This window comes from Aquarana catesbeiana, linkage group LG01, assembly GCF_042186555.1.
Source record: "Aquarana catesbeiana isolate 2022-GZ linkage group LG01, ASM4218655v1, whole genome shotgun sequence".
NCBI lineage: Eukaryota > Metazoa > Chordata > Amphibia > Anura > Ranidae > Aquarana > Aquarana catesbeiana.
In genome coordinates this window covers 191414036-191429007 of record NC_133324.1, presented here as the reverse complement: position 1 = coordinate 191429007, position 14972 = coordinate 191414036, and the positions used below count along the sequence as shown (strand labels likewise).

Here is a 14972-nt window from a genome sequence, read left to right as displayed (position 1 = left end):
ACACAATACACAAAAGCGTATTTTAATGCAGGAAATTTTTACAGTATTAATAAATCACATTTAGGTCTGTAAAAAATAAATGTTTAGTACCTCTCGCTCCTCCTAGAGGGGGCATGTCTGATTAGAAAGTGGATGAGTATCGTCCGATGGTAAACAGAGCAGGGAAGTGCATTTCCTGTCTGTGTGCATTGGTGTCCCTTATCCCTATAGATCAGTCAGTATCAAGGCAGCCTGCAGCCCTCCCTCACCTCCAATCTCGTGCTAGCCAACCCCTCTCTTCAGGTCCTGGCAGCTACTTTCCTCCACCTCACACTGATTCCATACCTGATACTGGCAGTCACATGTTAGCTGTTATTTACAGTGGGAATCTTTTTTTCCTATATGTGACTATGCCCCAATGAGTCCTCTGCTGTGCAGGATGGAGAATGGTCATGGTTTCATACCTTACATTATAAGAGATAAACTGAGTGCAGATCAGGAAATGTCTGTTCATTTGTGGCTATGACCTGCCATTGGAGGAAAGGGTGGGGCAGTGTGTAAGCAGGTGGGTCAGAAATTTGGACTTGGAGGTTCCCTGCTAGAATCCTCTGTCAATCAACATAGTAGGGCTTGAAAAGGAAGGGTTGTGGGTAGGAGTACTGGCAACGGGAGATGCAGAGCAATGTAGGCCATCCAGTATCGCCTAAAAGTAGGGCTGGGCGTGAAACAAAACTGACTACAGGAGATACAGGCAAACTGTACCCTGGCATGGTATTCCGCTAGTAGGGATCTCAGAGATGCTGACCATGCCAGCTCGAACCCGCTTCCATGCTTGGCATGGTCAGTTTTAAATAGGATCAAAAAAAAAGAAAAGTCTGCTAGTAATGACAGGTCAATAAACAAAAATCCAAGTACCCAATCAGTGCATCACCAATAATAATATAGAACTTAAAAATATTTTATCCTGCAGTGATTCAATAAATAAAGGCCTTCAAAATTCATCCAAAGGTAACACGGTTTGATTGAATACTGTGCTTAAATACTGTAAATAAAAAAATAACGAAATAAAAATTCCAACAGTTCATGTATATATTGTCACGGTTTAGCCTGCGGTTTCCTGCCTATGTAATTCTTACCTCCTTGCTACAGTGGTTCTGCTAGACCACTGATTCTATTTGCGTGTTGTTTGGCTTCTGTGCTCACCTATGGACATTGCCTGCTATACTGTGGGCTTATATTCTTTTCCCTTCTATCACTTCCCGGCCCACCTACTAGTTTGTTTCCCTATGTAAGATATGCTCAGTGCAGCCCATGTTGGCTCAGCAACTTCTTAGTTCTCCGAGCACCAGTTTGCCAGTGTTTCGTGTATTCAGTGTCCGACTTTCCATGTAACGACCCCGGCTGTCTTCCATTTGTGCTCATCTGCTACCACCCTAACCTCTGCTTGTTTTCTGGATCTTCTTCTGTCTCCTGCCATTTGTACTTTGCACAAGTGAGTGGTCTCTGTATCATCAGCTGGGCTACCTAGGTGCCACAACCTGGTACTGGCTTGCTGCAAGGCCATCCCCCCACCATCAGGGACCCTGGTAAAGGAGCAGGCTGTGGCTTAGACTCCACGCCCTGGGGAACCCCAGGTTGGCATTCTACAAGGGCTCACTACCACAGAAACCTGACATATATGTGCATGGGTAGTGCTTCCGCCAATTCACCCAAAAAATAATACATATGTCAAGTTCCAGCACTTCATAAACAAATGTACATAGTGTTTACGCCGGCTCCTCCATATAAAATCCTAGTGAGTTTGGACTTCTGGATGTGATTACCACCACCACCACCAGTGTGCAATCAGACACTAAGCTGCACAAATATGAGCAGCATCCAGCACTTTGCAATACGCTATGGACAGGTTCTCCCCCTCCATCAATCAGCTCTGGTATCCTTAAAGTGATACTAAACATGCAATGTTTAGATGTCATTATCCTTTATATGTATAAATTATGCTTTATATGTATTTTGATTTAAAATAAAGAAAATCATCCGAGTACTTCATTTTAAAGCGTTTGTAAACCCCCCAAAAATATATGGAACCTGCTCCTTTAAAGCATGTTCTATGACACAGTGCTTGTAATGTGTCATTTGCCCCCCCCCCCCCCCCGTATCACCTAAAAAACCTGGCTGATCCTGCCAGTTTCTACTCTCCCCCCTGTAAACTGACCACAGTGTATCATGGCTGCTGAGCCCTGACAGTGTGGTCAGTTTACGTGCCTACGTCATCCGCAGCCCTGCTCTCTCTGTCTCCCCCTCCCCGCCTGTCAACTCATGACCAACCCCCCCCCCCCACCCTGCTGATGGAATAACTAACTTGTATGCACCATCCGCACTGTCTCCTATTGTTGTGTCGCCATATGTGTGTGCTTTATAAATATAAATGCTGCAAATAGCTCATTTCAGAGCTGAGATCGCGATCACATGACCGGCCGACTCTCTCCTCCTGACTGACGTCAGCGGGGGAATCTCAGCCCCTCCCACTGCATCTGTCAGCAGAGGAAAGAAGAGATCCGGCCGGTCATGTGATCGCGATCTCCGCTCTGAAAAACGGTATTTGCAACATTTATTTTTATAAAGCACACACAGAGGGGGGCACTGCAATAGGAGACAGCTCGGATGGTGCATACAGGTTAGAGTGGCTTAACAACCACTTTAATCATTGCTGTTTTGGAAGAAAAAACAGCAACCAAGTAAAGTAAAATCAGCACGTTACACATTGTTAGGCACACAATTACCCCCACAATTGCCCCTAGATGTTAACCTCTTCTCAGCCAGTGTCATTAGTATAGTGATATATATATAGATATATATATATATATCACATATTGTTTTCAGTCTTTTTCATTGATATAATAAAGAAACTATAAAAAACCCAGTGGTGATCAAATACCACCAAAAAGCAGCTCTACTTTTATGAACAAATGAGATAAAAACTTAATTTGGTCCCCGACCCCCGGGCGGCAGGCTAGTGCTGGTCTGTGGCCTGTTGCTGACCGGGCCGCACAACAGGAGATGAGCAGTGATCGCGGTCCGCACTGGGCTGTCACAGACCAAGATCTGCGCTCATCTCCTGCTGTGCGGCCATGCCGTGTGTCCTCTCCCGCCTCCTCCACCCACCCGGCCGACAATGTCCTCCAATAAGCAGGGTAGGCAGCGGGAGGAGCTGCAGATCAGAATGGAGAGCTCCTCCCACCCCCTGCCCTGCTGATAGGATGACATTGTCAGATGTGCGGGGTGCAGTCAGGAGAGGACAGGAAGTTTGGGGCTTTTTTTTCAGCCTGTGCTCACTATCTACTACCCGGCTTCCCTGTGCCAGTGCAACCCAGCGTCTCTCGACAGTTTTCCCTGCCCTTGTACTCAGTGGCGAGAGAAAGAATGCACAGCATTCACATTGTTCATGTCAGTGAGTGATGCTCTCCGTTGAACTGCAGTAGCTCAAAGGAGAGCACTTAGGAACTGATGTCCTGCTCTAAATCTTGCCAGTGCCACAACAGAAGAGCAGAATAGCTAAGGTGAAGCGGTGAGGGAGGGGATTTAGTTATAAAGATAAGCACTGATGGCTGGGGGGTGCAGAAGTAGTAATTGATGAAAAAGAGTAAAGGGCAGAGGTGAGCCCTGGTGAAAGTCTAACTTAATATTTATTTTAGCATAAGAGTAAACTCTTCTTCTCTGTTGATGCTGGAGTGCAGAGGTGAACTGCAGGTAGGGTAGGGGGGGTCAACTGCGGGCAGGGTGCAGGGGTGGGATTTGGAGAAAGGTACAGGGGTGAGCTGTGGACAGTGGTACAGAGATGAGCTTTGGATGCTGAGGTACAGAAGTGAGATTTGGACACGGTAAAGAGCTAAGCAGTGGATAGGAGGTGCAGAGGTGAGTGATGGGGGTGTTGCTTTTTTAGGGGGAAAGGTTGTAAAATTTTGACTGGGGAAGATTTTTACTTGGTAGGGAGGGACAGCCACTCCCCCAACCCAACCGTCCGCCCCCGTCCTTCCCTGGGAAAATTGGCTGCCGTGAAATTGGTGCCTGGTGCCAAAAAGGTTGTGGACCGCTGATTTAGGGGGTAAAACCTTCCGGATGTCAAGTGGTTAAAAAACTGTTTCAGAATATAGAATTAAAATTAATTATTAATAGCAACAAAGTGTTTTAAAGTTTTAAAGTTTCATACAAGTCTATATTTCAAAGCAAGTGATTTTTTGCAACAGCATTGTGTAGGTGGAGTTTAAGTCTGCTAACAATAGTTTTCACTTTTTTCACACTATAAAGAGATCTGGAGGAGGTTCTGCCAATCACTGTGTACACACCCTGCATGTGCAACTCTATAGTCACATGGACTGTACAGATTTAAAAAAAAAAAAAAAGGAAATGAACAGCTTACAAGGGAATTGGAGCATGCTCAGAAGATGTCAACAACTAGTTCACACAATCTCAGGCTGCAGCGGGGACACAGACAAAGAAGGAGGGACAGTGAACAGCAGAATAAAGCAGTTTTTTTGCAGTCTACAAAAAAATACTAAAGTGGATGAGTGAGTATAAACACAACGTCATTTAGCATGTATTTTTTTGATTTGGGTTTAAGGACACTTCAAAGAGGAAATAAACTCTTCCTTTTTTTCCCCCCTTTTGCTTAACTGCAAAGTAAAGGCATAATGTGCTAGTATGCATCGCATACTAGCACATTATGTGAAACTTACTGGCAAACAAAGCCCGTGTCTATCCCGCTGGAGGCCGCATCCATCTTCGCCCATCTTCCTTGCAGGTCCACAGAATCCGGCTGTGACTGGCTGGAGCCGCGTGAGGTCACTCCCACGCATGTGCATGGGAGCCGCCAGTCGAGGCACAGGCTTCTGAATAAACTGGTGACCGTTCCTTCTGAGCGCATGCGCTGATGACATCATCAGCGCAGTATACAGTAAATATCTCCTGAACGGTGCAAGTTTAGAAGATATTTACAGTACCTATAGGTAAGCCTTATTATAGGCTTACCTATAGGTACAAACATCAGAGGGAAGTTTACTTCCTCTTTAAGCAACGTGTCACACGCTAAAGGTTCTCCATTAGGGACAGTGATGACCATTGTGGTTATGTAAAAAAGAGCTCACCAGACAGAGCCAGAAGGATGGATCATAGCATAGTATTTTTTTTTAAAAATCTCTCCAAATAAACAAACCAACACAAACAGCCTTGATGCATCAAGAACAAAAAATGACAAACATTGCTACTGAGACTTACACCAATGGCCGCCACTCAATACTGAAGTGCCAGCGTGATGTCAGCCTCAGAGCTTACGTGCTGACGTCACACTGTCGCATCGATCTCTAACGGCAGCCATTGATGTAAGTCTCGGTACCAGCATTTGTCTTTTTTTTTTTTTTTTTTTTTTTTTTTTACATTCAACAGTCATTGCTGCACCCTTAGAAGAACTCACCTAGGTGGATGCATTAATCCAATGCTGCATCTATCCCCCACTGTCTCTGCAGTGGGAACTGAGTGACCAAACACCGCTGATCGCTCAGTTATCCCCTTCTGCTCTGAGCCAAGACCTGTAACTGTCAGTCAGCAGCTCTCTGCTCTCCCCTCCAGCGCTCGCCGATGGCTGAAAACGGGTCACAGGAGTGCAGAACGAACATCATGCCTGTGATCCATAGGAGAAGAATAGTCAAAAAAGATTTGGCCATACTTTTCTTTTAAGGAGGCCAGAGCTGATAGATGGAGGGGAGAACCAGTCCATAGTGTTTTGAAAAGCACTGGATGCTGCTCATGTTTGTACAGCTTAGTGTCTGGTGAGTGCATATTATTGGTGGTGGTACGCTGGTGTTAACAACCAGAAGTAAGAACTCACACAGATTTCATATGGAGGAACTGGTGGAAGCACCATTTATGCGCATTTATTTATTAACTACTGGAACTTTACATATTTATTATTTTTTAAATAAATAGGCAGAAGCACTATCTATTATATATATATATATATATGAACTGATGGAATATTCATTGATCATTTTTATTAAATTTTTGTTTTTTTGTTTTTTTCCCCTCTCAAAAAGGATTTTATTGGGATAAAACAGAGGAAATACACAAACAAAATAGGTTCCAGTTATAACAGTGTCATATACATATATTCAAGGTCACGGTATCCACAGATTACAATGCCCAGTAGATACCCTACCTCCCCACCTCTTCATGCATCAAAGCATATGCATCATTACATTTCTGTGCAATGAGCCATACCGCACAAATTACATTATCAGTTGAATTAAAGAATCAATCTGTCTAGAATTAGGTCCACTGGAAATAGGCCATGGGTATTCAACCATGAGGACCATAACATGTCATTTGCCAGGTCGGCCCCTGATGTTGGAAAATATATTTTTACAGTCGCAGGGTGGCTTCCATCTGAGCTATTCATTCATTTAGAGTAAGAGGCTCAGTCGCCTTCCAGCATCTGAGAATGATTTTACGGGCTTGAAAAAAAGCCCTTGCTTGAGGTTGTCCTCTATTGGAAGGTTATCAAGGATTCCCAATATCCACAGTTTGGGATCCAATGGAACATTTACCTGAAGCACTTTATTAATGGTTGTAATGACTCCCATCCAATAGAGGCGCAGTTTTGGGCAGCGCCATAAAAGATGGATAAAGTCCCCATGGTCCCTAGAGAACCTAGTACAATCAGAGCTTTCTCTTATGTCCATCCTATACAGCCTCGCAGGTGTAAGATGTACCCGCAGCACAATATACAGCTGCGATAAACGATGGGCTGTACAGAGAGGCACAACTGAACTGCCTGCAACGCCTCTTCCCATTGGTCCTCTGGAAAGGTGCCCACATAACTCTCCCACATGGTTGTCACTCTGGCTGGGAAGCTGTTTAGGCATACAGATAATAATAGAGTAAGACCTGGAGATAAATCCCTTAAAATGGGATACTTCTGACATGTAATGGAAAACAGGAGCCGGAGATTGTATCCACAAAGCTCCGCCAGTTTATAACTTAGGCCCCTTTCACACATGTGGAATGTTCAGGTCCGCCTGTTAGTCTTTTAGGCGGACCTGAACGGACACTCCATGCAGTTCTATGGAGCAACGGATGTCAACGGTGACATGTCCGCTGACATCCGATAAATTCAGACGAATGGAAACCCTATTTTCAATCCGTCTGGCGGATTGGATGAAAACGGACAGGCGGATCGGTTTTCATCCGATCCCCATAGCGGAAAGCGGAGATCTGACAGGTCCGTCTCTCCACAGTGAGCAGAGACGGACCTGTCATCCGCCGGCTCAGCAGGTATCAGGATCGATCCCCGCTGAGCAAACGGAGTCCGTAAAAACAGACATTCATGTGTAAAAGAGCCCTTAACCACTTGACATCCGGCCATAGCCGAATGACGGCTACAGCGCGGATGTCAATTCCCGGGAGGCCGTCATATGACGGCCTCCTCTTTCCTCACTCCCCGTGTGCGCTCACGAGCGCGCATCAGGGAAATTCTGTGTTGGCCGTGTCCAATGGACACAGCCAATCACAGATCGCTGTAAATGGCTAATCACAGCACGATCGCGATGGCCAATGAGCGATAATCTCAAATGTAAACATATGTATATATCTGTGTAGTCGCATCACCACCAGCAACCATGTCCAAAAGATGCTTTTCCGCCGAGGAGGCGTTCCAAATACTTTCCCAGGCCGACGAGAGCAACGGGGAGCTCTCTTTTTCAGATTCCCTTTCAGATTCCGATTCTGAGTCGGACATAAATTATGAGCCAGTTCTCAGTAGTGGAACACTGAGTGACTCAGAGGAGGAAGATATTCGGCCTGCCAAACGAAGGCGTTCTGGTGAGGAGGCAGTGGCATCCACCAGCACCGCAGTGCCATCCACCAGCACCGCAGTACCTCGGCAAGAAAGGCCAAGGACCCATGCCAGCCTTCCCTATACCCCGCAGAACCCCTTGTGGCTTCCTCCTAATTCAGGAGAAGCCAACATTCCCCCTTCCACTGCCCAGCCAGGAGTCCAGGTGGACACAGAGAATTTTTCCCCAATACATTTTTTTTATTTAATTTTTACCGAGGACATGCTATCAAATATTGTGGCCCAGTGCAACCTTTATGCACAGCAATTTATTTTAAATAATCCAACGTCCTACTATGCCAGTCCTTACGAGTGGAGAGACCTAACGGTGGAGGAGTTGAAGTTTTTTTAGGCCTCACATTTAATATGGGACTCACCAAAAAAAAACACTTTGATGTCCTATTGGTCAACCCACCCCATCCACCACATGCCAATATTCTCCAAGGCAATTCCCAGAAACAGATACCTCATGGTAATGAGGTTCCTTCATTTCAATGACAATACCCAGTGCCCTCCCCGAAATGACCCAAATTATGACAGGCTTTTCAAAATTCGGCCGCTTCTAAATGATTTTTCTGAAGTATTTCCCCAGCTGTTTACCCCGGACCAAAACATATGTGGATGAGTCCCTTGTTAAATTTAGTGGCAGGCTTAAAATAAAACAATTTATTCCCAGTAAAAGGGCCCACTATGGGGCCCTTTTATGTGACCGAATCACAGGGTACATATATGCCTTCAAAGTGTACGAAGGGAAGGACACCCAGCTGCAACCCCCTAATTGCCCAGACTACTTGGGATCAAGCGGGAAAATTGTTTGGGACCTCATATACCCCCTACTGGAAAAAGGCTACAATTTATACGTAGACAACTTCTACACATCTCTGCCCCTGTTCCACAACCTTCACCGGAAGAAGACGCCAGCATGTGGCACCGTAAAAAAGAACCGGAAGGGCTTTCCTCAAAGTCTTGTCAATAAGAAATTGAGAAAAGGAGAAACGGCAAGTCTACGAAACAACGAGATTTTGGCAGTGAAGTGGAGGGACAAAAGGGATGTCTACATGTTGTCTTCAATCCACAATGATACTTTCGTGGAAATCCCCAGAAGGAATGGCCCCATACAAAAACCTAAATGCATCTATGATTATAATTTGTTTATGGGGGGAGTCGACTTCAATGACCAAATGCTGGAACCATACCTTGCCACAAGATGGACATGCCATTGGTATAAAAAAGTCGCAATTTATTTTTTTCAATTGGCCATATACAATTCATATGTAATTTATCGTAACTCCACCCAAATCCCCAAACGCTTCCTTGGCTACCAGGAGGAAGTTTTTACTGCCCTTATATTCCTGAACGGCCCACCAGAAAATATCCGATCAGATGTTCTAAGTCGACTCTCCGAACGCCACTTTGCCGATAAAATCCCTTCCAAACCAACAGGCCAACGACGGCAAAAAAAATGTAAGGTGTGTACCAGAGCAGGATTCAGAAGAGACACATCTTTTTATTGTGCACAATTTCCTTCCGAACCAGGCCTCTGCATAGGTGAATGTTTTCGCCATTACCATACTTCAGTAAATTATTAGTGAAGTATGGTAAACATAAGCCTCAGTTCCTGCAATTTACCCTCACACCCCTTATGCCACTGCCTGCTCTGTAACTGACCCTGGCTTGTTATTCGACCACGCTTCTGTCTGCCGATTCTGTACATACCTCTGCCTGATCTGGAACTGACCCTGAACTGTTATTCGACCATGCTTCTGCCTAACGATTCTGTACATACCTCTGCCTGATCTGGAACTGACCCCGGACTGTTATTCGACCATGCTTCTGCCTAACGATTCTGTACATACCTCTGCCTGATCTGGAACTGACCTTGGACTGTTTGACCATGTTTTTTGCCTGCCTCATGGACTGATCTTGTACCCCGCTACTGGACTAGTGGGATTCAACACAGGGGTCTCACATATGCGAGGGGCTTCAGAATTGTTTTTCTGGATGAAGAAAACAATTTTTTTTGTTTTCTCAATCCTAGATTAGGGTCTGGAGACTCGGAAGCTTCAAAGAGATTTGGGTGGGAGAAGCCTCTACCCCTGTCCCCATTCTGTCCTGAACGAGGCCCTACTTCTGCCTGTAGAACTTACTGCCGTCATGCCTCTGCCTGTCGCACTGACCACACCACATGGACCTGCCTACTACCAGGACCAATATTTTTGGCACTGCTGACAATATCTCTGCCTGCACTGACCCCGGAGTTTATATGGACAGTAACCCTGCCTGCTGCCTGGACAATTGTGTTCGCCGTTGCTGATCAAGTCCCTGCCTGCTGCCTGGACCAGTGATATCCTCCTGTGTACAACTGCGCTACTACAACCACAGGTAATCTTTTGTTTACGCTTTGCTCAGCATAATGTATTTTAAGGTGTAATTCTTGGTATGTGCATGCTATGTGTCCCTGAAACACCTGACACCTGGAGTGAGGGCATATCCTTATTGTTGTGGTATGTGGTGTGTTGAAGAGGGATTTTTTCTGAATATATCAGCATTAACACTGGATTTTACCTTTTCTTCACTAATCACTTTGAGGATTATTGGGAAATTGTTTAGTGTATATGTACAGGTATAGGTACAAACAGGGAGAGATATATAGCGAGAGTGAGAGAGAGAGATACAGAAAGAGTGAGAGGTATAGAAATAGTTTTGATATACAGTATATATAGACACATGTTTACTGGGGCTTTACAGTTTTTCTTTTATTTCTTGCAACTCCCTATTCTTATTATTTTTATACTCAGAGACTAGAGAGACAGAATATCTGCATATCCTCAGGTTCTTCCTACCAAAGTCACAGCAGTGTGGAACTCACAGGGGAGGAATAAGTTGAGCAGAGTGAAATGCTAGTGCACGTGCCAGCCCCTCCTATAAAGGCACAAAGGCAATGATTCATGGGACTACATGGGTAGTCTCTTATTAGTTCAGTGAATTACAATCCCAGAAGTCATTGCCAGAACAAAGTAGAAAGCAGGAAGAGAAGCTTTCAGCGCATTTCTTGAAATGACTCACAAAAATGGGATATGCAGAACTCAGGGGTGAGTAATTTTTACAAAAAAAAAAAATATGAACATTAAGATTGTCATCAATGTTAGGCATGATTTATATAGGAATTAGATTTTTAGTGCAGAAGGTGAACTTACACTTTAATGAAGAGGGCAATCTCAAGATACCTCAACATCAAAGTATGTTTGACTGTAAGATAAACTCCTCACCAGCTGATTAAACAGTGTGTCCCCTCCATCATCCAGGAAGTCATAATCTTTAGTAATATTGGAAGCACTCCTCTGCCTCTGGGTTTCTGTTTCTGACTTTGCGTTCTCCGGTGTCACTGAGTGCCATTCAGACAGGGCCGACTTTTGCTTTTCCTCTGATAACACAGCAAATAACCACAATATCAGAATTGAAATATATTAAGACTTATGATGTCTATCTTTCATTATTATAGCTTCTACTATGTGCATAATTTCACAAGAAAATCCAGTAAACACTTTTTACATACTTTCAGAAAGCCATATAGACAGCCAGCAAGAAGCAGTATGACCAACATTTTAATTAAAAAAAAAAAAAATGGGAGGCCTGAACTCATTTCAGGCTAGGAGAGAACTTTGTAATTTCTTTCTTTTTAAAGCCCATGTTTTTTTTTTTTTACACTTTGCTTACCTAGTGAAAGATCTTCCTACCTGCAATCTGTAGATAAGAGTTTCACTGCACAATGGCTTTCTTGGCACCCGAGCCTTTGCGGCACATCTGCGCAGGCATGGGTGGGGGGTGAGGCAGTGAAGAACATCTCGATTAGAAAAGTGGACATGCTGTATTAAAGTGCATTGTCATAAAAAATGTGTCCAGTGGTAAGGGGAAGGAAGTAGAGCAGCACATGATGTCAGTTAGGGTGAAGGTCCACTTCACTAAATCACTAAATTGACTAACAGCAAAGCCTGGGTGAAAACTGAAATACTGAGCATGTATGTTGTGCTCCCTGGATGAATTTCAATGCTTAATTTTGAGCTCTAACTCAAGTGCTCCCTCAAGTAAACAAGAGTATACTGTATGTAAAGGCTTCTTATATACCTCTACTGGTTTAAATGTATATTAAATTACCTGACCTTGTTATCCAATTAATTCTGCTTTCTGTTGAAAATGGCTAGCACAGAGCAACATAACTTCCCCAAAGCTTTGACGAGTATCTCCTAATGCTTCAACGGTACTAGGCTAAGTAACCATTGTGTATGCATGCAATTTCATAATTGTTTTTCTTTAGCCCTGGTCCCCATTATGCGATTTGACATATCAAATCGGCAGTAATTGCTGGCAATGGCACCGTCCTAATCACTGCAACACTACATTTGCTGCGCCGCAACGATTTTAAAAGTACTACTTTTGCGATTTCGGGGTGCGATTTCCACTGACATCTGTGCAGAAACCCACACAGATGTCTGTGAAACCGCCGCCGAAATCATGACTGACATGTGGGAGTGAAATTGTGCGAGTTCAGCTGAACTCGCACGGCTTCATTCCCGCAGCTCAGTGTAAACCTGGGCTTACATTGTGTTCATTAAACTTGAGAATTTTACATCATTTTTATTCAAAAGGGCAAATCATAGCGGGGGGCTAACTAAAACTGGAATACACAGATTCTGGAGCAGCTGGGCACAGTAACTAATCAACGTCTATCTTCAGCTTGTTCAGTTAAAAGAGAATTGCAGCTAAAGTTTAACTAGTCTTAAAAATGCTCCCTCCTACTAACACCTACACTAAATAACCTGTGTAAAAAAGATGTATATACTTACCTATTTTCAGCTAGTCTATTCTGGTCACATGATTCTTTGTCAGCCAGCGGCGGCTGCAAGGGAATGGAAAATCGACGACTGGAAAATCCGGGAGCGATTACGTCACCCATAGGCTCCCATACTGCAGCTGTTGTTGGAGGTCCCTCCTCTACGCTGCAGCCAAAACTGGCTGGCACAGGAGAGCCAGATCACATACCCAGACTGAAGAGGGCTGAAAACAGGCAAGTACATGCATGCTTTTCATAGGTCAGTTAGGTGTTGGGAGGGAGTTTTGACTGGAATTCTTAAAGGGTTTGTAAAGTCTGTTTTTTACCTTAATGCAAAGTAAAAAATGTTTATGTTTCAGCATCACCCCCTCAGCCCCCCTTTAATCACCTGAGACCTCATTTGATCCAGCGCCGCACACGTCTCCGGATCTTTTCTCCCCTCACTTTCGGTTCTTGCTGGCTTTGCTGGGGCACCAGAAACCATTGGCTCCCAGTGCTTTCAATCAAAGCCAGTGACGAGGAAACCCGGAGTGGGACTGAGTCCCTCTGCTGCATCCATTGACACAGACAGCGGGACTCGGCCTCGGGTGAGAGCATGCACGAGTGCCCCCATGGGAAGCGGCTTCCCATGGGGGCCCTGGCCAGAGAGGAGGGGCCAAGAGCGCTGGTGTGGGACCCGAAAATAGGAGGTTCCCACCAGCTCTGTGCGATTCCACTGCACAGAGTAGGTAAGTATAGACATGTTTATTTTTTTACTTACCTTTACAACCCCTTTAAGCTTTGAAAGTAAAAGATAAAAGCTGATTGATTGCCATAAACAACTACTCCAGTTTCTGGCTGTTCCAGTCTTAGTAAATTCCCATCAATGTGCAAAGTGCAGTTCCCGCAGCAACCAATAGCAATTCACAGATCTGACTTTACTGAGCTGCAATCTGATTGGTAGTAATAGTAAGCCCTACTGAACAGGACAGAATGGCAACCAATGTTTTGCAATCGATTCTGTTGTAACGTGAAATCTACAAGGCTTTCCAGTACATATAAACTAGTTTAGTGTTCGATTTATCTTACCGCACTGTTTTTCTTTCTTGTATTTAAGCATGTCCTTATTTGTGTAGCCAGTAGTTCGTAATATGTCTTCTAGAAACATTTCTTTTACCTCAAAAGGCCGGCCTGGTACTGAAGAAAAAAAAAAAAAAAAAAAGTTATTACAAAGCACTAGTATTCACGGCAGATTTACCCTTCCATGAATTTCACGTTTCCTTACAACAGAAATTATTATTGATATAAATACAAATGATTAGTGTTAAGTTTAAATGTGGCTATACAGCGTACATTATATTGATTTTCTTTTAAATTGTACTAGTTATTGTGTATATTGATGCCAGCCATCAGTTAAGCATGAACCTGTCACATTACTGCAGCTTGAAGAACTGTTTAGCTCATGCAACTACAAAATGGATGGGGGGGTGTGACTGGATGTGATCGAGGCAGGATGTTCCGGCTTTCCTCCTGAAATTCCTCAGTTTTCAGTGCTTTTGTAACTGACCTCCGTGTCCATATAGATAGCAGTGGTGCTAGTGGAGAGGAATGAGTCCATCAACGTCCAAAAAGTATAAAGGATTGGCTCCGTTAGACCAGCGGCAGCTCCGCTCTCAAAAAGGCAAGGATGCATGCTCCGCCATCTTTGATCCTGTGTCATCTCCACCGCACGCCAAGCTGCAGGGTAAGAGAATGGAGCAGGCTGCAGACATGGCGCTTCAGAATCCTGGGTCTTCACCTCCACAATCATCCAAGTTGGAAGTGGATACAGTGGCAATTACGAAGCCGATCCTGGAAGCTATTGCGGCGTCCAAGGCAGAGCTCATGGGCCACATCGATTACCTAGCATCTGAATGCAATCTGACATGATCTGGATAAGATCTGGGGCAGACTTACCACGGCTGAAGATCGCGTTGGATAGCTGGGAAGCCTATCCCTCCCTAGATTGACAGACTGACATAGAGCTTCTTGATGCACAAATCACAGCATTGGAGTTAGAGGTGGCTATACTTGCCTTTCCGTCTCAGAAGGCTCCTGGGCCGGACGGCTTCCCGGCTGATTTATATAAAGTCTATATGTAACAACTAGCCCCTAGGCTTAGTATGCTCGACACACTGTTTAGATCAGGGGCCCTCCCGAGTCCAATGCTCGAAGCCTATATGGTACACCTGTTGAAACCGGGCAAGGATCCCATGGAGTGCTCATCTTATCGTCCTATCGCGCTGTTGAATATGGATT

At 44.5% G+C, this 14972-nt stretch overlaps 1 protein-coding gene across 5 annotated transcripts in view; it reads right to left on the bottom strand.

The window, feature by feature from the left end:
- YTHDC2 (YTH N6-methyladenosine RNA binding protein C2) overlaps positions 1–14972 on the bottom strand; it is a 291475-nt gene that overhangs the window by 178249 nt on the left and 98254 nt on the right. For all 5 annotated transcript variants that reach the window (XM_073624629.1, XM_073624630.1, XM_073624631.1 and 2 more), the window contains 2 exons: positions 13764–13871; positions 11134–11288 (listed from right to left, as the gene is read on the bottom strand). In XM_073624629.1, coding sequence (XP_073480730.1) covers positions 11134–11288; positions 13764–13871 — 263 coding nt within the window. The remainder of the gene's footprint in view (positions 1–11133; positions 11289–13763; positions 13872–14972) is intronic.